The following is a 20,886-nucleotide window of genomic DNA, read 5'->3' on the forward strand; positions in this document are numbered from 1 at the left end:
AAAATGGTTATGTACTATATGATTCTACTTATATGAGCTTCTGAAAAAGACAAAAGCATAGGGACAGAAAGTGGATCAGTGGTTGTCAGATGCTGGGAGTTGCGGAAGAAAGACTTACTATAAATGGGCATGACAATGACAGGAAAGCTCTATATCTTGAGTGTCATGGTGGTTACATGACTGTATGCATTTGCCGAAATTCATAGAGCTGTACACAAGGTGAATTTTACTGTGTATAAATTACACCTCAATAGATGACTTTAAAACAAAGCAAACAGAAAGAACTAAACCTTCACAGAGTGCTAAAACTGTAGACTATCAAAACAAAAAAATTCCAAAAACAGAGAAAAAATTGATTCTCTACAAAGAACTAAATTAGACAGATAGAACACTCCTCATTAGCAAAAACTGTACTTCTTCAAAGTATTGAGAGTAAATAATTGCTAACCTAAATTATTATTTAAGAGAAAGGGTAAAATATAGATACTTTAAGACAAAGTCTGAAGAAATTATTCAACCTCTCATTGAATATATATATATATATATATATATATGTATAATGGATATACTTCAGTAAAAATCAACCTAGAAGGGAAGAGGTAAATAAATTGGTAAAAGTTGCTAAATTTAAATAAGCAGTGAATATAAATAGCAACAATAATAATACTTCTGTGGCTTCAAAAACAAGGTGGAACTAAAATACACAAGGTAATTAACGCCATGGAAGGTGGAAGGAAAAAGACCGATGTTAAAGAATTTTATTGTTTGAGAGAGAATGAAGATATTAAACAGATTATTTTGCTAAGTCAAGTGAGTATGGTAAAAATTTAAGGATAATGATTAGAAGAAAAGAAAATAACTTTCCAAATTACTACAGAAGAAAAAGAAGAAAGAAAGAAAAACATTTAGACTAAAACAAGACATAATGGAGAAAAAGAGGAACAAAAACAAAAGGCAAAAAAGGCAAGGTTAATAAAAGACACAAAATAAGATGCTAAGAATAAATATAAATGTAAAAGTAATTATAAAAATGTAAATGGATAAAGTTTGCCTGTTGAGACAGATTCTCAAATTGGATTTAAAATATCAAGCTGTATTGTGTCTGTAAGAGACAAGGTCCCAAATATAATGTCACAGATTTGAAGTAATAGGATGAAAATATTATTATTAGATAAAAATACACATCAAGGAAAAAAGTAATACTAAAAATAAAGAGGGTCATTATTTAATGACAAAAAAAATTTATCAGGAAGAAATATTAATCTTGAATCCATATATAACTAGCAATATAGCCACAAAATATATAAAATGTATATGGAATATTTGTACTCAAAGGAAATATCAATGTATCTGACAAGAAGTTAATATCCAAAATATATTTTAAAAAATATACAACTCCACACCAAAAAAACAATCCAATTATAAAATAGGTGGAGGTCATTAAGAGACATTTTTCCAAAGAAGATATATAGACACATGAAAAGATGTTCAACATCACTACTCATAAGGAAATGTAAACCAAAAACACCATGAGATATCACCTCACACCAGTGAAAATGGCTGTTATCAAAAAGAGAAGTAACAAGTGTTGGAGAGATGTGAAGAAAAGGGAACCCTCCTAAATTGTTGGTAGGAATATAAATTGGTCCAGCCACTGTGGAAAGCAGTATGGAGATTCCTCAAAGACTAAAAATAGAACTATCGTACAACCTAGTAATTTCACTTTTGGGAACTTACATGAAGAAAAGAAAATCACTGAGTCAAGAAAATATTTGCACCTCTATGTTTATTGCCACATTTACAATAGCCAAAATATGGAAGTAACTTAAGTGTCCATCAACTGATGAATGTATAAAGAAGTGGTACATTTATAATGGAATGTTACTCAGCCATAAAAAAAGAATGAAATCTTGCCATTTGTGACAACATGGATAGATTTAGAGAATATTATGCTAGGTGAAATAAGATAAAGACAAATACTATATACTTACATGTGGACTCTAAAATATAACACAAATGAACAAACAAAACAGAAATAGACTCATAAACCCAGAGAACAAACTGGTGGTTGCCATGTGGTAAGTGGTTGGGGAATCGGTGAAATAGATGAAGGGCATAAAGGGGGAAACTTCCAATTATAAAATAAATAAGTCATAGGGATAAAAGTAGAGCATAGGGAATATAGTCAATAATATTGTAATATCTTTATATGGTGATGGTAACTCCACTTACCTTGGTAAGCATTTCGTAGTGTTATATACTACAAATTATATATAACATATAATACAATTATATATAATACACTCATATTTTGTTGAATCACTATTGACACCTGAAACCAATTTAATATTGTATATCAACTACATTTCAATATAAAAAGGAGATATCAATGCTACTACTTTGTGATTGTTGAAGCACTATTACTACCTTGTAGAAGTAGAATGAAGAATTAGTACATACAAGAACTCTAGTCTCAAGTTTTTGAAGTTTTCTAGTATAGTAAACTCTGGTTGCAGCAAATATTACCTTAGACATACTCATACACACACCAACAGATACCACTTGAATATACAAAGCATATTCACATCCCCCATTTCAAGAATTTTCCTGAGATAATTGTAAAGTAGGCAACTCCTCAAGGTGTTTAAAGTGGGGAGATTTGACAACATTAAATAACCTTTTTCCTTTTCATGTGCATTGAAACACATAACGTGTATTTCAAATGACCTACATACTCATTAAATACTTATCAGTACTGCTAGTCATTAGTTGTGATTATTAAGTTAAGATTTCACAAGAAGACTAGAAGTCATAAGATACATATCTTTTAATTTTATAATTAAAGTAATAAGTTCCTAGGGCTTTCTTCACATAAGCTGAATTCCAGAATCCTTTGTTTAGGGTACATTTTTCTGAAAACTCTCTCATGCCCTCTGCTGTCCATTTATTGAATATAAATTAAAATATTCATGAGTATTCACATTTTGATGGGAAGAAATCCTCCACCTATTTCATTATTTGAGTCAGTTTCAGGAAACAATATATGCTAAGAATTGCTTGAAATTTTTTTTATTATAAATGTAATATATGTTCATAAAAAAATGAAGAAATAATTTATTATCTCACCATTTAAGAGATAATCAGTTATCAAGTTGTATATTTCCCTCTGTAATTGTTTCTATGTAATATATTTTAAATATAATTTTATGTCATAATTACTATTATTATTATTAAAGAATTGGGATCATACTATATATACAATTTGGCATTCTGTTCTTTTCACTTACTGTTACTGTGAGATAAAAGAAAAAAATCCATATTGGTCTCTGAGTTTGGCCCCTGACACAGGGCTCCTGGAGCCCTTGTAATTTCCTGGGTGGCTGGAGTCTTTTGTTCTAAGAAGGTGACTTTGGTGGGCTTCTAGATGGCTCCTGAATGAGGGCTGGTTACCAGAAAGAACAAGCCATAATTAGAACTTGAAATTTCCATCCTCACCCCCATTCTCTGGAGAAGGGATAATGCTGAAAATGGAGTTAATGATCAATCATGCCTACATGATGAAGCCTCCATAGAAATCCTAATAGCATGGGGTTTGGAGCTTCCAAATTGGTCTGCAAATCCATACAGAGAGGGTAATTCACCCCAACTCCACAGAAACAGAAGCTCCTGCTCTCCGAACCCTCCCAGACCCTATGTATCTCCTCATCTGGCTGTTTGTATCCTTTATCATATCCATTAATAAATTGTTTCCCTGAGTGTGTGAGGCACTCCAGCAAATTGAGCCTGAGGAGGGGGTTATGGGAACCTCTGATTTGTAGCTAAATTGGACAGAAGTTGTGGGTAATCCACGAACCTACTACTTGATATTGGCATCTGAAGTGGGTAAGAGCAGCCTGAAAGATTAAGCCTTAACCTTTGGATTTGACACTATCTCCAGGTAGAATTGGCCAGAATTGAGTTAAATTATAGGATACTGAGCTGGTAGTGTGAAGCATTGCTTACTGTGGGGAAAACCCCACTCATCTGGTGACCAGAAGTGTCAGAAGTAAGATGTGACTGTAGTAGTAATGTGGGAGTAAAGGAGACATACAGAGAAGGAGAACTATAGGGTTTTACTTTACAATTATATTCTGTAAGATTTCCCAATTCACTGAATAGCCCTCAAAATAGTTTTTTAAATCATTGCGTAATATTCCAGCTATATACTAACTTACATAACACACTCCTATTTTTGGACATTTAAGTTGCTTCAGTTCTTTACTATTATAAGTAACCCTGTAAAACAAAATTCCCTGAACACAACAATTTTTTAATATCCCTAGTTTTATGTTAACATTAAATTCCAAAAAGTACAACTTCCAGGTCGTGGATACACATACTTTTAAGGTGCTTTATGCAAATTGCTGAACTGAACTCTGAAAAGTTTGTAATAATTTACTCTCCCACCAGCAGCATATGTCCACAACCACAGAATGCCTTTTTAAAAACTGGGATGTAAAAATACCTTACAAGTAAACTCTAAATAAGGGGGGGGGAGGTTTTATATTATTTCCTATTTATTTGATGAGTAATTATTTTTCTTCAAAGATGTCAGGAAGATAAAAGGACCTTTTCATAGGGCTTTAAGAGGGCCAAACTCCTAATTGTTTAATCATAATCTTTCTGAATTTGTTTCCTCATCTATACTGTGAGGATTATACCTGTTCTGCAAAACAGAGTGTTTTGTGAGGATACCATCTGTGGTGTGACACACGCCAACTTGCTTTGAAAACTGAAGTCATACAGATGGAAGGTATTATTCTTATTTGTCATTACTGATATGTGGAAAGATTTGATACATAAATCACTAGGCTTCTTAAAGTATCAATAACTTAGTATCTTATATTAATTTTAATATCAATAATTTCTCTGTTTTCAAACTCTATTAGAAAAATGATTTTTCAATTTTCTTTATTTTTATTTTTTTTAGTTGAAAATAGTAAAACAAGAATTTTGTTACAAAGACAATTATGCTTCAGTAGCCAATTCCATTAATTTGGTTTGTTTCAGAAAAGGAAAAATTACCATAGAAACAAAATTATCTATTAGGGATTCCTATTTAATCTAAAAATATTTGGCACATGTCCAAATATGCCTGCATTCTCAACTTTCTTAAACCAATGCCTTTTTCAAACATATTCCTGTGAGTTTTCGTTAAAAAGACAGTTTGAAGATGAACCTAAATAATTATGACCAAATGAAGAACAAAGCCAAGGACAGGACTAGTATTCAGTGGGAACCTGAAAAAGCTAGCAGCTAGCACTAGCCTTCACCAGGAGGAAAAATGAAGGAGGAAGAGCTAATAAGACATAATGGAGGAAGGGATAACTTAAGAAAACAGAGAATTTTTTAAAAGGTGATGGCTAGCAAAGAACCCTGTGCCTTGGACCATGATAAGTTTAGCCCAGCTCATTAGGACTCTGACACATCTCTCCACCACTATAGCTCCCGATAATTCAGGTTATTGCACTTGGCCAAGGGTTTCAATTTTTTATAGGATTCAGTTTTAGCACCTGCATTTTATTAAACGTCATTGTTTGCAGTGTGTCTTTGCTAAAGAACGTAGGGAATAATTTGTAGGAGGAGGAAGGCACACAGAAAGTGAGAGATAAGGAGGAAATAAACCTTTCTAAAGTTTTAAAAATTGCCCACAGAATAATAAAAGAGGCCTTAGAGAGCCATTTAGTGCAATCCTTCTTCATTTTAAAGCTGAAGACACGGGCCAGGTAACCCAGATACACCAGGGGTAGAGCTAGGAAGATAATCAGTCTCACGCTTTTCGCATTGCACACTGTTGACTCTCTCTCTTTGAATCTGTCTCTCTCTCTCTTTTTTTTTTTTTGTCTTATTTTAGCCCTAAAACCGAGGATCATTCGTTATCATAGAGATCAATGCTGCTGTCAACACAAGTCCTGGTCTCACTGTGTTTTCTTGCTAACTTAGTCTTATTGCTCTCCCTAAAATAAAAATACAGTAGTTTACGTTGCAATTTTGTAACTTGTGCATGGATTTCACATCCATTATTTCATTTGATCCTTACAAAACCCTTTGAGGCAAGACAAGGAAGGTATTATTCTCATTTTAAGAGCAAGCAATTAAAATTCAGAGGTCCAATGACTGGTCTAAGGTCTCTTAGACTCAAGCAGGAGACAGGGCCCTAAGGCCATTCCTGCATTTGCTGTCAGAGAGGGGATTTCTTCAAAACCACCAGTCTTGTTCTTTATCCTCTTTCGACGGGATTCTCCATCCCAGGGTTCGCCGCACTAGTTTGGTGAAGTTTATATCTAACCACCCAGGGAGTGTACTCCTAATTTGTATCTAGTTCTCGATTTTAAAAGCGCAGTTTCTTACCCCTTCCTTATTTAGGCTATTTTTCTCCGTGGGTTACGGCCTGCAGGGTCTCACTCCAAAGCTCCACCCTCTCCAAAGAAGTAACGTCTTCGGTATCCAAGGAAACCACACAGCCTGGATTACCTTTACCCTTCCGCGCTTTCCATTGGCCAATTGGAGTCCTACGCAGACATTTTTTTCCGGTCTCTCCAATGGTTAGTGGGCTTGAGGCTGTTACTATCGAACCACCCTGCACAATGCTTCCTGGGATATGTAGTTTCTAAGGTGCCCGGCTATGTCTGGCCCCTTAGAACTACTTATCCCATCGGCCCTTGGGAATGGGGGCGGAGGCCGGTCAGGAGTCCCGGACTGGTTGCCTGGGCTGGAGCTTTGAGATCTCAATTTAACCTGGAAGCACGTGCGGCTGAGGTTGAGATTGTCGGACTAAGAGAGCAGTCTTGCTCTTACTTCAGCAAATCCTTCGCAAAAGACTCTCCTTTGACTTGAGCCGACCCTGTGGTCCCAGTCGCCAGCCGTGGCGAGACTGGCCTGAGGCTGAGGTCATGTGAAGGAGTGCGAGGGCGCGCCATGTTCTCCTCGCGCTCGGGCCGGGGGCTCGGCTACCTCCGGCCGGGTCAGCTTCAAATGTGGATCGGCGAGGCCGCCGGGTGCTGTCAGACCCGGCTGTACGGCTCATGGTGCGGAGACCGCCGGCCCGGGTCCGAGCCCCAGGTCGCTCCGCCTGGCCGCGTGCGCCGGACCGCGAAGGAGTGGGCCCTGCAGGTGAGCCCGTTCGGTCGGCTGCGGGCGCGGCTCCCGTGCCACCTGGCCGTGAGGTCCCTGGACCCCCTCGGCTGCCCGGACGGCGACCGCGTGCTGGTGGCCGTGAGCGGCGTGGAGGGCGGGGCGCGGGACGTGGCCGGCCTGCAGGTGCAGTACGACGCGGCGCTGAAGGAGGTGGCCATCCTGTCCGACACCATCGACCCCCAGGCGTTCGTGGAGGTGAACGCGCCCCTGAAGTTTGGCAAGTGAAGTGGAGTTAAATTGGGCTGGGGCTTCCGCGCACACCCAGCGAACTTCTTAAATTAGGATGACGTGCACTTATAGTTGGTCCCTTTGGATCTGACTTTCTAACCTAATTTACACTTAATACCCGTCAGAAGCTGCCTCTTTTTTTCTCTTCTACTTTGAGTTTCTGAGTAGTAGTTAGTTATTAGGTTCCCAATTACAGAAATTTTATAAATCGAATGGAAATATGATATGGAATAATCTAAGTCAAATAACATTTGTGGAGTCCCCATATGTTCTCCTATGGCACTTTGTTCCCATTTCTGTCACTGCACTTTGTCAATGTCAAGGTAGGTTTTTTTCATGGATGAAATTTCTTTATTATCCATTCAGTGGTGCAGCAGGCTATCCACATTTGCCCTTGCTCAGAGCCTGGGGTCTGCCCCAAAACAGCCCCATGTTTATTTAACCTGGACCAAGTGTCTGGTTTCAGATGGGTGCCCCGCTTCTTACTGATAGATCTCCATGCATTTTGGCCTAAGTGAATTTTCCATGAGTAGCAGGTTTTGAAGAAAAACACATAGTAAGACTGCCTTAGAAACTTCAGTTGATAATGCCTGCAAGATATGTTTCCTAAGTATTTGGGTTCCGTCTTTTCTCAAATGTAAGCCACGTAAATGTACACAACACTTCTAGGGAAGTCTCCCCAGGTTCTCCTCCTTCTTGGGACTGAAGGATCATCATAATACTATAATTATAATATTCATCATAATAGCAGCAGACACTTCTAAGATAATCCTTTCTAATTCTTAAAATTACCTATAAAATGGAAACTGTTATTGTCACCGTTTCAGACAAGGAAATTGAAACAAATTTCATAAAGTATTATTGTGGGTGAAACAAATACACAAAAATCAATGACTTAGTGAAACTTATGGTGTGGTAGATCATGAAATATACCTGTTTTCTCTCAGATATAAATTGGTGGAACCGGGATTTAAACTGACTGGAGTCTGTTCAACCACTATGCTTTATTACTTCTTAGTTTCTTTTAACTAGCATATATAAACAAGAGACCCTGACCTCAAATATAACAGCCTAGGGTGGGGAGAAAGACCTGTCCATTGGTTATGGCAGTACAAATAGATTGAGTATTGAAATAGAGATAAGCAAAAATTTATGGCAGCACCAATAAAAATGGAAGTACTTGTGCTGGTGATCTCAAACCTCATTATTTGTAGATTCCTCTTTTTAGAGCCAGAATCCCATTTCCAATTTATTGTTTCCATATGTCTGTTCTACAGGTCCCTCAATCAACATAATTCAATTTTTTCATACTTAACTTGTTCCTCCAGTTTGTCTATACCTGTTTTAAGTGAAAGGGTGAAAGCAGTGTTGCTTCCACTCAGTATCTAGCCTTAATTTCTCTACCTACCTAGTGAGGGTAGAGTATAATTAGAGTATTTCCTTCTCTCTGTGTCTATCAATGCTGCCTTAGATCAAGCCTTATGTTATAACTACTTAACTGGGTAAAAATTTATTAGTTACCTTCTTGTAAGTATTTTATATATTTTAGATTATATATATTTATATTGTATATATTTTATATTTAGATATATTTTAGATTAATCCCAACCAAAATATTGCTGTTATTTTAAAGCTTTATAAAGACTGCAATGTACTTTATAGCAGGATATATAAAGCTGTGTATATGACAGTATAGAATAACTGTGGAAACTGATCTTTGCCATAACTATTGAAATTATGGTATTTGTGTAGTTTATGTTTGGGGCAACATAGTGTTTACTTCCTTAGTCTGGTTTAAGGCTTAATTCAATATTTATTTGAATTAGGTATTAAGCATCACTTTTTTTATTTTTAGTTTTTGTATAGACATCTAAGGTTACACCTTAATTGACAGCTAAAATGGCACTGACTTCTTATTTTCCATGCATTCTTCAGAAGTCAGCTATTTATCCACAATCTTGAGGTTATGATACTATTTAGTACTAGGTTTTTCAAAGTTGTTTCATTTTTTTATTACTTCAGATACTTTGTGATGTAGCTGTATGGTAATATACTCATTTTTTAGATATGAAAGTTTAAAGAAGGAGTTGAAAACCTTAATCATGATCATATATACTTATCCATGCTGCTCTCACAATATGATTACATTTGGGGAGGTTTGGTATTAAATCTTTCACTCTTAATGAATGGGAGAGAGAATAGGCTCACTGACTACCAAATTTACCATAATGACTTGTTAGCTTGCTGTTTTCTTCTTTGCATGTGTGTGTGTGTGTGTTCTTCTCAGCAGGAAAGGGGCTTCTATGATCTTTCCCAGGAGTGTCTATAACAATTGGTGTATATAAGTTTGTCATCTCCTTTACTTCCCTTTTATGTTACTTTTTCTCTGTACATGATACAGGCCAACGGAAATAACTGCTTTATTTCTAAAAACTGGCAGAAGAGGGCATTGCTAACATTTGGTCCTGTTGCCATGGAAGAGAACTCCTTACCTTTAGAGAGAGACTGCTAACAATGGTGCTCTCTCCAGGGTTCAGTAATATGGGCATAATTGAAGAGCTGGATTTCTAGGGGTACTAAAATGCTTTGGAGTCAATTAACCATAGTACTAACTTGTTTTTCTCTTTTTTCATTTCTAGATTTGAATATCAAGTCATCAGGATCTGGCTGTGTAAAAATTCAAAATATTGAGTGTGATAATTGCAAAATTGAAACTGAACAGGGGACCAGCATTTTACAATCTGTGAAGGTATAAGCATTTTTCTACTTTTGTTTCAATATTATTGTTTTTAAAAACCTTAAACTATAAACTGTAGCATCAAACTAAAGTCATTATTCTGAGTATCATGTATTGAGAAAACTGAGCATCATTTATTCATCACACTCAGAATTTCCTTCCAAAAATTTATCTTGAAATCAGTTCTGTTCTGAAAGTACAGTTTGTATCAACTTTGAAGGTTTTTCCTCATATTCCCTTTAGATTTCTTTTCGAAATATACAGTGAAACTAATAGTATATTTTTAGTATTCTGAGATCTTATTAAGTTAAAGAAATTTTAATTTTAAGGAATATTTTTCTTCCATTCATATAAGAGGAAGGAAAAGTCTTCAAACACTATAAATGTGCTTAAAATATTAGATGAATCACATTTTTAAAGTACTAGGTAGCCCCTTAAAAGATTAACTAGGTATTTGTGCTGAACAACAAATAATTCATCTTGTTTTGTAATAATACTTTTATATTTAATTTTCTTAAAATTACATTGGTCTCAGCTATATATGATTTCAGACACATCTCTGATAGGTTCTAGCTTATTGTTGCTACTGGTACTTCTTACATTTACATATTCAAAATAATACATTTGTGAACTTTGATGGCATGTAACTTTGCTGAAGAGAATTTAGTCAGCTTTGCTTCATAATTGCAAAACATTTAAACAATTTTATGTTACTTGTTTTGCTCCAGCCACCTGTATTTGCACATCTGACTTCAGCATCTGTCCACATATGAACCATTTCAAATAAATCGTTATACAAATACCATATAAGATTAAAGAATACTATTACATGGCCTTTAGCAAAATGACATGGTTGGGTTCTTATAAAAGATTGCACAAAGAAGTCTTCATGTTAGATGACTGACTAGATGAGAATACCAGAGTTCCTTTTTTGTCCTTAGAAATATATTGTTCACTCATCAATGCTTGAGTTTCACAGAATTCAACCAGAGTGTTGTGTCTGAAGACTCAGAGTCTTGTATTTTCAATTACACAAAATAAGAAGCTTGTATGCTGCTGTCTCTTTGCATTCTCTTATGATTCATCTCATAGTTCTGAAAGACCTCTTTGTCAGTTGTCTTCTTTCTGCTATTAAGGGCATTAGCTGAGAAATGAGTTCTCAGCTTTGGCCCTGTTTACATTTTGGGCTGCATAACTCTCTGTAGTCGGGAGCTGACCTGTGCACTGTATGATGTTTACCAGCTTCCCTAGCCTCTGCCTGCAAGTTAGTAGCATGCTCCTCAGTTACAACAATGAAAAGTATCTCCACACATTGCTAAATGTCTTCTGGGGGATAAAATCACCTTTAGTTGAGAACCACCATTCTACGCAAGTCCATCATCATTCTGTTGTCTTATCATGTCAGCCTTACTTTAGCATAGTTAATTAATAATTTATGAATAATGATGAAAGAACTCCTAGGATAATGATATAGGAAATGTTATAAGATGTAAGACTAAGATAACTAATGTACTTTAGGTTTACAGTGGACCAATATGGTAATTTAAAAATAGAATGAGTTTTATTCTATTTTGAAAAAATATGTAAATTTTCTATTCTTTGGAAGACTTCTAAGAAAGAACAAAAGTCATGAAATATCAGCCCTTACAAATAGAATAGTTCAAAAAAGAAATTCAAGAGCTTCTTGAATAAAATTGGGTCGTCCTCTGGATCCAAATGGTATTCCAAGGGTTGAGTTAAGAAAATTCTTGAGATCTTAGGATTTAACTGACTAAATGCACAAATGGGAACACTTAAAATAACTGGTTTAAGTTTTAAATATGTATGATATCATTATCTTGAATTAATAATCACCTATTAATATAAGTTTGTCTCTACTCATTTTAAGGACTTGAAATGTATTTGATCTAAGTGATAAAATATAATAATAGTTATAGCTATTATTTACTGAATCCTTATTATGTACCAGGAAACTTAGGTAAGCCCTCATTTAATTGTTTAATTATCTCCCTTTTATCAAGGAAGAAGCTATGAGGCCCCAAGATAACAAGCAAGTTGTTTAGGTTCACATAGCTAATAAATTGAGCTGAGATTTGAACTTGGGTCTTTCTCATTTCCAACCTCCTTTATAATTCTTTATAATCCAAGCAAAATATATTAGCATTCTTAGGGAATAGGTAAATGATTTTTTTTTTAGGCAACAGACCTTTAACTCATTGAATATCAAACATTTGCATTTTAAAAAAATGTAGTATAATAGCTTATATCTTCTTATAAAGTATTTTGTTTTACATATTTAAAATTTTTTTATAAATGTCACATTGTTTTGGAATTAGATGAACTTTAAAATATAGTAATAGCTCTTAACATTTTTGAGCCCTAGACCTCTTTGAAAATCTGAAGATTGTCACCTTGGGAAAAAATGCATGTGCATATGGAATTTTGCTTACAATTTCATAAGTTTTACAGACTCTAAAAATTTGTGTGAGCTTGATTAAGAACTCTTGATATAAAATAACAGTTGTTTTGGAGATACTCTCTTCAAAAGATCATAAATTAGTTACCTGCTTGATATAGCTTTCATATTAAGTACACTTTGCAGACTCATGTCTCTGTGGACATGAAGTAGTCTATCATGCTGTAATACAGATAAACTTTTTAAGAATGATTCAGTTAGCCCTTTTCACTGAATTTCAAAAATTCATTACTGGGCTATTTCACATAAGGTTTTTCTATTTTTTCTTCTTCCTGTATATGGTTGTTTCAAATTTTTTTCTCCCTGCATTTTACACTTCTCTGCTATTGCTGGTCATGATATTGGTGAATTTGTTTTTGGTAATTTTCTTCCTCTGTTATTTACCTATTCTTTCCTCTTTATAGTTGTGGTCAGAGCTGAAGCCATATGTAAATGGTTAAGGTGAACTAAGCTACTTTTAAAGATAGACCAAATATCTAATGGTTCATATACAATCTTAGCTTATTTCTCACTTGTGTCAAATATGTGGGTGGCTCTTTTCTAATCAATGATTGTAGGTTCTGTCCATCTTCTAAGTGTAACCATATTTTAAAATGATCAAATTATTATTGTTAAATTGTTATTAAATTATTAAAAAATTGTATCTCCTAAAATCACTAGTCTGGATAGCATCGCCACTTAACATTTTATTGGCAAGAGCTCACTGAACAACTAAGAGGTAAAGGAGGCTGGAAAATATCTCTTCATGGACCCAACTATCTTCCTATTACTTTGGAAAAAAAAAAAGGATTTCAGTGGAGCAACAGTAGTTTCTGCCACAGTGGCTAAGTGTGAAATCAAGTCTTACACACATGCACACACACACAGTTTTTTTTGTCTGGCAGAGGAGGCCAGCTGTGATGGCTGTTTTATTAATGTGTAGAGGCATTTTCACTTAGCTACAGTGTGTTGTACTAGAAAGTTCAACGGTCAGTGGGCTCTTACCCTAAATGTGAATGTATACCCTAAGTCTGAATGTCTTGTGATGCCAGCCACAAGAGTGTGGGTTTTGAAATCATACAGAGCTTTATTCTAAATGTTAGTTTAGATTTTGTTGTTTGCTAACTATGTCACCTAATAAAGTTATTTAACCTTTCTAATTATTGGATTTCTTCCTCTGTAACATGGGAAAAATTAACACTTCTCTCTCTGAATTGTTGTGAGGTTTAAGTGATAGTTCATGTAAAGGAGTGAACACTGTATTTAGTGCAAAGAAAAAGCCATAAGTGGTTACTATTGTTATTAATAAAATGAGTATTAATAATGATGAAAAGTAATAGTGATTATATGTTTAGTTAGCCAATCACAGTGATAACTTTGTTTTCCAAGCCCTTCCTTAGTGGAGCTACAGGAACATCCATGTATCTCTTCTTTTTCCCTTTGGTTGTAGATGGCTTATTTAATCTCTTTAACAGCAGTTGACATTCTTTTTTAGGTGATGCTATTAATCCAAGTAGTACCTTCTATTCATTCCTCTTTTGCTGCTTTATTATTACTTTAAAAGAAATATATAAAATTTTGGAAAATTTTTTATTAGTATAAGTCAAATTTATTCTTTATATGTATTTTTGTCTTTCAGAGTCAGAAATTACATGTTCAAACAAAAGGAGGTAAAGTTTTTTGTCTGGGAACAGTTTATGGAAATACAGACATCTATGCATCAGATAAAAGTGTAAGATCAAACCTTTTTTTAATAACACAATTTTGCATTAAGTTGGCTTACACAATGGTTATGTTCTACAAAATTTGTGGCATAAAATTACCTCTTAATGCATATTAGCTCATTAGCAAGTTCAGATTTGAAATCGAGATAATTAAATATTATACAATTTAAATTTAATTTGTGATATAATACTTTTGACAGTTATTTCATTCCTTACTTGGAGTCTATAATACCTTTAATGCTTAATATTTACTTCTAGTTCTAAAGAGATTTTTATTTTTATGACCATGGATTAAAGTCAGTCATTAAGTAATACTACTGTAATTGGGATTAAATTTTTCTAATGTGTTAGGTTTATTTGAGTATTTTTCCAAGACCTGTTGACTGCCTTTAGGTAGTTGAAAGATGTTTCAGAACTCAACTTTCTTCAGTATTTTCCACAAGATGGCACAATTAGATAGCATTACTGTTCTCCAAAAGCTTTCCCCCTACACTATTTTCTTTAAGTTATGTATTTTTTTATTGATCTATGTACAATAAAATACACAAATCTTATTGTACAGCTTGATGAATTTTGACATGTCTATACACTCATGAAACCATCACCCAGATCACAATATGGAACATTTCTCAATAATTTTTCCCCCTTTCACCAATTTTCCCCCATCCTTCCCACTATGGTGACCACCAGTCTGTTCTCTCTGTCTGTGAGTCTGTTTCTGTTTGTTCATTTGCTTGGTTTTTTTTTTTGGATTACATGTACAAGTGAAATCATATGGTACTTGTCTTTCTCTGACTTACTTCACTTAGCATAGTACCCTCTAAGTCCAACCATGTTGTCACAAATGGCAAGATTTCACTTTATCTACTCAGTCATTGATAGACACTTCAGTTTCTTCCATATTTTGGCATTGTAAATAATGCTGTGATAAGCACAAATATGTGTATAGCTTTTTGAATTGGTGATTTTGTTTTCTTTAAGTAAACTACCAGAACTACTTCTGGTAGTTCTGGTAGAATTGCTAGATCATGTGCTTTTTTCTGTTTTTGATTTTTTGAGAAACCTCTGTACTACTTTCCATAGTAGTTGCACTGGTTTACCATCCCACCAGAAGTGTAGGAGGGTTCCTTTTTCTCTACATCCTCACCAACACTTGTAGTTTCAGGTCTTTTTGAACAGGTGAAAGTGGTATTAATATAAGGATTGGAAAGGAAGTAATGAAACTAATACTTGTAGACAATATGATTATGCATATAGAAAAAATTGTTTAATTCAGGTAAATTATTAAAATTAATAAAGTTACTAGATTTAAGGTCAAATACAAAAGCCACTTAAGATAAATGAAGTATAAAAAAGATACCTTTTATAACAGCACTTAGAAAATATCAAATGTGAGTCAATTTAACAGAAGATAAAGAATGCTATGTAGAAAATACTAAACATTATTAAGAGTAATTAAAGAAGATAAATAAATCAAAGATAATGGATCTATTCCACATTACACAGAGAATACACTGTTGCTCACAATCTTGTAATGAGAGCTAGGGAATGAAAGTCAATAAGGTGATTGTGTCCTGGGTAGTAACTTTTTTATGTAGTTGCCCACTAATTCTGTAGTTACCATGTTGGCTTTTTAACCAGTCTTTGTTGTATAATGAACTAATTTTGAGTCTTTCTCTTACTAGACTGTGACCGTGGATAAACTGCAGGGAAGTTTTATTAATATATCTACTGATGATGGTTCCCTGAAAGCCAAGTATCTTTATACAGAATCTTCATTTTTGTCTTCTGCTGCTGGGGATATTACATTAGGAAGTGTTCATGGTAAGATGACAAAGGTCTAATACATCTCAGTTTTTTATAACATAAATTTTAAGAGAATTCTGTTTCTCGGTATTTAAAGAAGGATCTGCTATTAGGAAGCGGCCTTCTAAATGATTGCAGACTACCATCATCTTTTTAAAAAAAATCGTAAGATAAAATGACTTATAAGCTATTTAATTTAGTTTGGCAAGTAATTAAGTATGATGCTGTTATATATGAAGCTAATAATAATGATTTTTAATGCATTTCCTTGCAAAAGGAAACAACAAAGAAATATGGAGAAAATACTCAGAGGGAAGCTTAATTAGATAAAAGCAGTCTTAAAAATAAAGATGAGTTCTGAGTGACTGACTTTTATGTTATGATAGAAAAGCTAAGGATTAAATAAATTAATGAACTGGCACCTGATCCTCTAAGTAACCTGCCATTTTTAATTTTCTTTGATTAAATATCATTTTGTGACTTTCAAAACTTGCCTGCAGAAGAGATCATATTGTGGCAGTAATATGGCAAAGGGCACACTGGTATTCAGTGTCACTTGGCATGCTTCTTAAATTTACACATAGCAGATGATTCAGGTCCAGGTATTTTTTCTGAAACTTTTACAGATAGAATTAATAGTCACTTATCTTGGCAAGAAGAATATACGGTATATACGTATCTGCTAAATGCCTTCTGGAGCATTTTCCAGGAAGTATGGATTGAAACTTTTTCCATATATAGACCACTCATTTAACTTCTGTAGGAAAGTGGATGTTGGTGTGTATACACTTTGGCAAAATCTCCAGATTTTACTAGTGAACACAAATTATTAGATGGTATTAGGAAGCATGGCTAGTGCTGGCCATGCTGTAAAGCAAATTGGCAAGTGGTCTTATGGTTAAAAAAAATCTAAAACAAAATGAGTGCTTATGTACTTGAAGTAATTATTGAGCTTCAATTTAATAGTTAAACCTCATCAACTATTCTAACAAGGTTAAGGTATTATTTGAGCCCAAATAGCTTGAGTCCAATGGAGTTGTATTTAGATAAAGCAAATAGTTTGTTGCTTATTCTTTTATTTTTTTACCCAGCTGTGTCTTGAATAGTTCTGGTAAATTGTAACTCTTCATATACTAAAAATAACTTTTAGGTAAGCATTGGAATTTCTGTTAATTGCTATTAAAAGTACTACATTTAATATGTTGAATAGCTTTTAGCTGAAAAGCAATTTCTTACCAAGTCAGATGTTGATTAATACCCACAATAAGAATAGCCCTGTTTTCTACAGTGTTTTATAACATGTTTACACTAAATTCATTAATGTTTATTAATTTTTTGCTTTCTTTTAAGTTAAACAAGAATTGAACTTGGTATAGTTTGTCATTAATAGCTTACATGAGAGTAAAACAGATGAACTTTTCTGAGGCAGGCCTTGAAATACTTTAGGTTTCCTGATTACTTCAAGTTGCTGAAATGAAAATAAAGAGCTAGGTATTAAAGTATTCATTCCTTAACCTTTGTATAGCCTTTTATATTTACTGAGCTTAATACGATGTTAAATATGTTTCTTCCTTGGGCATCTTAAATCTGTGTCAGATCTAGATCCTCTTTTGGACTGTCATCTCAGGTTGGGTTTCTTAAAAGCAGACTGTGAGATGGAAATTAGAGTACAGTAAATTTACTAGGGAGACCTCTTGGGACCAATACCTCAGAGAGGAAGGAAGCCTAATTTCTCTGGGAGAAGTTGGACTGTGATAAAATCTCAAGAACCCCATGGGGAGTTACAAAGTTGGGATGGTCCTCAAAATTGTCTTAAGTTGGGGTGAAGGGAGTTAGACCTTTATATCACCAATTATTAGATGCAAGCTGCCCCAGGAGGGGGGCTCTGATCTTGGGCCCAGATTGCTCTCTTAAGCTGGACAGGTCCCTAAGAGGGCTGAAGCTGAGGGCTGTCTGCTAGCAGTACTCCCAAAAGCTAAGAAAATAAGCCCTTTGGTTAAAAGGGGGTTCTGGAGGATGAATCACAGCATCCACTACAGTTATATTTATTGATTCATTTAACACATTTATTGACTACCTACTGTTTCAGGCACCAGGGTATAAGCTGGGCAGGATGATAGCTGTCCTTAAAGAACTCAATGTAGTAGGAGGATTGAATGCCATCATTCTTATTTGTAGTAGTAGTTCAGCAGTGAGAAGTAGGGGAAGGGAAACTTTGATCCAGTTGCCACTGTAGCAGAACTTCCATGTTGTTCAGACCTGCTTTTCCCAAGGCTAGTCCTTGGCCCTTACTTGCTGTTTTGATTTTTCAGTGGTAGTGTGTAAAAAAAAAAGAGAGATAAGAAAGAAAGCCTCTTCATTTCTTTGTCACATCCCAGTGCCTGCTACTTTTTAAGCACTCTTCTGACAAGCCTGTTTCTTGTCTCCTCCCCTGATGCCACCCCTATTTCTATCCTTTTCCTAAGGAATTATCTGCGATTGTTATTGGAGTTTGGAGGTAGAATAGGTACAAAAGAGCAGACAATGTTCTGTAGAGTCCTGTATCTTGAGTAGAATATCCTCGTAGGTGAGAAGTTATTCATAGCTTGTGAAAGGAAGTCCCTGTGGGATTTCTACTTGGATTTTACTAGACAGAGACATCTCCCAAGGATCACCCCAAGCTGGAATTTTGAGTATATATTCCAGTGAATGCTTTTCTCTAAATGGTCATCTAACACAAACTAAGTGTATGTTTTGGTTATATTCAAGCAAGCTGGCTTGAGAATTTTAAACTTTGTTTTTATGGGAAAACATGTTGCTATTTCTAAATGTGTGACAGAAAACAAACTTGGAGAAATATACATTTGAAGACCTACTGTTCAGGATTTATTTAGTTTGGCTTCATTTTCCTTTAGCATGGTTTAAAATGTTGTTTTTTTTTATCTTGTTTTCAAATAGATTTTTAAAAATCCAATATATAGGTCTTGTAAAAACCTATTTATACCACCAATATGATGGCACTGTCTTTTATATATATATTTACCAGTTATATATGAGTTTGAAACCCTTGTGTCAGTAGGTGTGTGGGTGGGTGGTTGAAGGAATGTTGACAAGCCTGTATTGAGTGCTCGTGGGCCCGCCCCTTTCACTTAGTGGACAACTATCTGTTTACAAATGAAGAAAACAAAACTTACAAATGTCTAATTGTTTGCTCTCAATGACAAATTAATTAGTGGAAAAGCAATGATTTGATCCCGGTTTCATGATTTTCTAGGAGATGTTTTTAAGGTGTTTAAACAAATTAGTGTTCATACCCATGGCAAACTTCCTTGATGGCAACCCAAATACCATCACTGCTTTGAGGGCTTACTGGCTTGCTCTAGGGATGTTTCCTCTAGGTAGACAGCACTGTAACATATATGTACTGCTTCATCTATGTTTTTTATTATAAACTCTAGTTTCAGAATTATATATTATGTCTTATGACATCTGTCACAAAATGTGAATGTTCCATGCATTCTTTAGTTCCATGGAGGCATTCAGGGACTCAGTTCATTCCATAAAAGTGAAGCACTGTCTTCAGTGTTTGGTTTCTAAGGCTTCCTTGAAAGGAAGAAAGAATGAAATTTATTTGTTGTCTGTATTTCCTATTTGTTCATATATCCTGATAGCAAACCAATACCCAACTTAGTGCTAAGTACTTAGAGGATGCCCAGTAATGAGGAAAGGGATAATGAAAGCAGCAATATTTGTTTCCTGACCTTGCAAATTGACTTCTATATGTAAAGAAGAAAAAGATTGATCCTAAATGTTTTTCCAAATGGAGTTTTTAAGTATATTTTAACTACATTTCGTAGGTAAGAAAATGAGTAAGCCAATTGACTAGTAATATTTACTATTAATTAATTTAAAGTAAGGTTGATTGAATCACATCTGTTAAGTATGCCTTCTGAAACAAACAAAACAAAATGAGTTTATTCATTGATCCAACAAATATTCCCCACTATCCTGGGAATCTAGTAGGAAAGTAAGTACTTGGATAGCTTGTGTTTAGATATAAAATTTTGTGATGGTTTATTCTCTTGATGTCCTTCTAAATTATAAAAAATTAGATTCTGTGTGAAGTACATTTTATTACATTCTGCTACTTGAATATTTGATTTTAGAGAATTCTATACATGTATATAAAAGATATACATGTACTTATGTATTCTGCTAAATATATTTTTTAAATATAAATATATGTAGTCTGCTTACTCTTCTCGAGAGAAAAAAGCTTCCTTAACGGTTTGCTGGGATTGGTTTTTATTTATAACCTCATTTAAGCAAATTGATTAGGTTTAACATGTAGGCATATTCATGACAGTTTTCATGTTTTATGTTATTACTTGGAATAAGTGATTAATGAATAAAACTACATTTTAAATATTTATATTCCCTGTGTTATTTAGGGTCTTATTTTAGGTTCTTTGGGAACATACCTTGTTAAATAGATTATTACTTCTCTCATTCATTTTCTCTATACTTCAAAAGCCCCAAAGATTTAGCAGTATGTAAATGCTTAAATTCTTCTTTAAATAACTACTTTGGATTTTAGAAACTTTAACAAGAGTAAAAGTTACATTAACTATACAAACACAGTTGATACATTTAATAACTCAGAATTTCAAAGAAGTGTACCAGTTTGCTTTATGAAGGTCATGCTATCACCAGTGAATTTATAAATCTGCCTTATGAATTTAGAGAGTCAGAAATAATACAACATTTTAAAAGAGCATTTA

At 34.4% G+C, this 20,886-nt stretch overlaps 2 protein-coding genes across 7 annotated transcripts in view; one reads left to right on the plus strand and one right to left on the minus strand.

The window, feature by feature from the left end:
- CCDC146 (coiled-coil domain containing 146) overlaps positions 1-6,530 on the minus strand; it is a 126,974-nt gene extending 120,444 nt beyond the window's left edge. Inside the window, exon 1 of the mRNA XM_017668398.3 lies at positions 6,391-6,530. The gene's annotated coding sequence lies outside the window, so the exon portion shown is untranslated. The remainder of the gene's footprint in view (positions 1-6,390) is intronic.
- Positions 6,531-6,708: 178 nt separating this feature from the next.
- Positions 6,709-20,886, plus strand: part of FAM185A (family with sequence similarity 185 member A) — a 170,543-nt gene continuing 156,365 nt past the window's right edge. For 3 of the 6 annotated variants that reach the window (XM_073238970.1, XM_073238969.1, XM_037012762.2), the window contains exons 1-4: positions 6,710-7,393; positions 10,044-10,153; positions 14,236-14,328; positions 16,006-16,144. In XM_073238970.1, coding sequence (XP_073095071.1) covers positions 6,958-7,393; positions 10,044-10,153; positions 14,236-14,328; positions 16,006-16,144 — 778 coding nt within the window. In that variant the 5' untranslated portion in view covers positions 6,710-6,957. Of the gene's footprint in view, positions 7,394-10,043; positions 10,154-14,235; positions 14,329-16,005; positions 16,145-20,886 lie in introns of all 6 variants that reach the window. The other 3 variants (XM_037012766.2, XM_073238972.1, XM_037012773.2) reach the window with 3 other exon arrangements.

Source organism: Manis javanica, chromosome 6 (genome assembly GCF_040802235.1).
Source record: "Manis javanica isolate MJ-LG chromosome 6, MJ_LKY, whole genome shotgun sequence".
Lineage (NCBI taxonomy): Eukaryota > Metazoa > Chordata > Mammalia > Pholidota > Manidae > Manis > Manis javanica.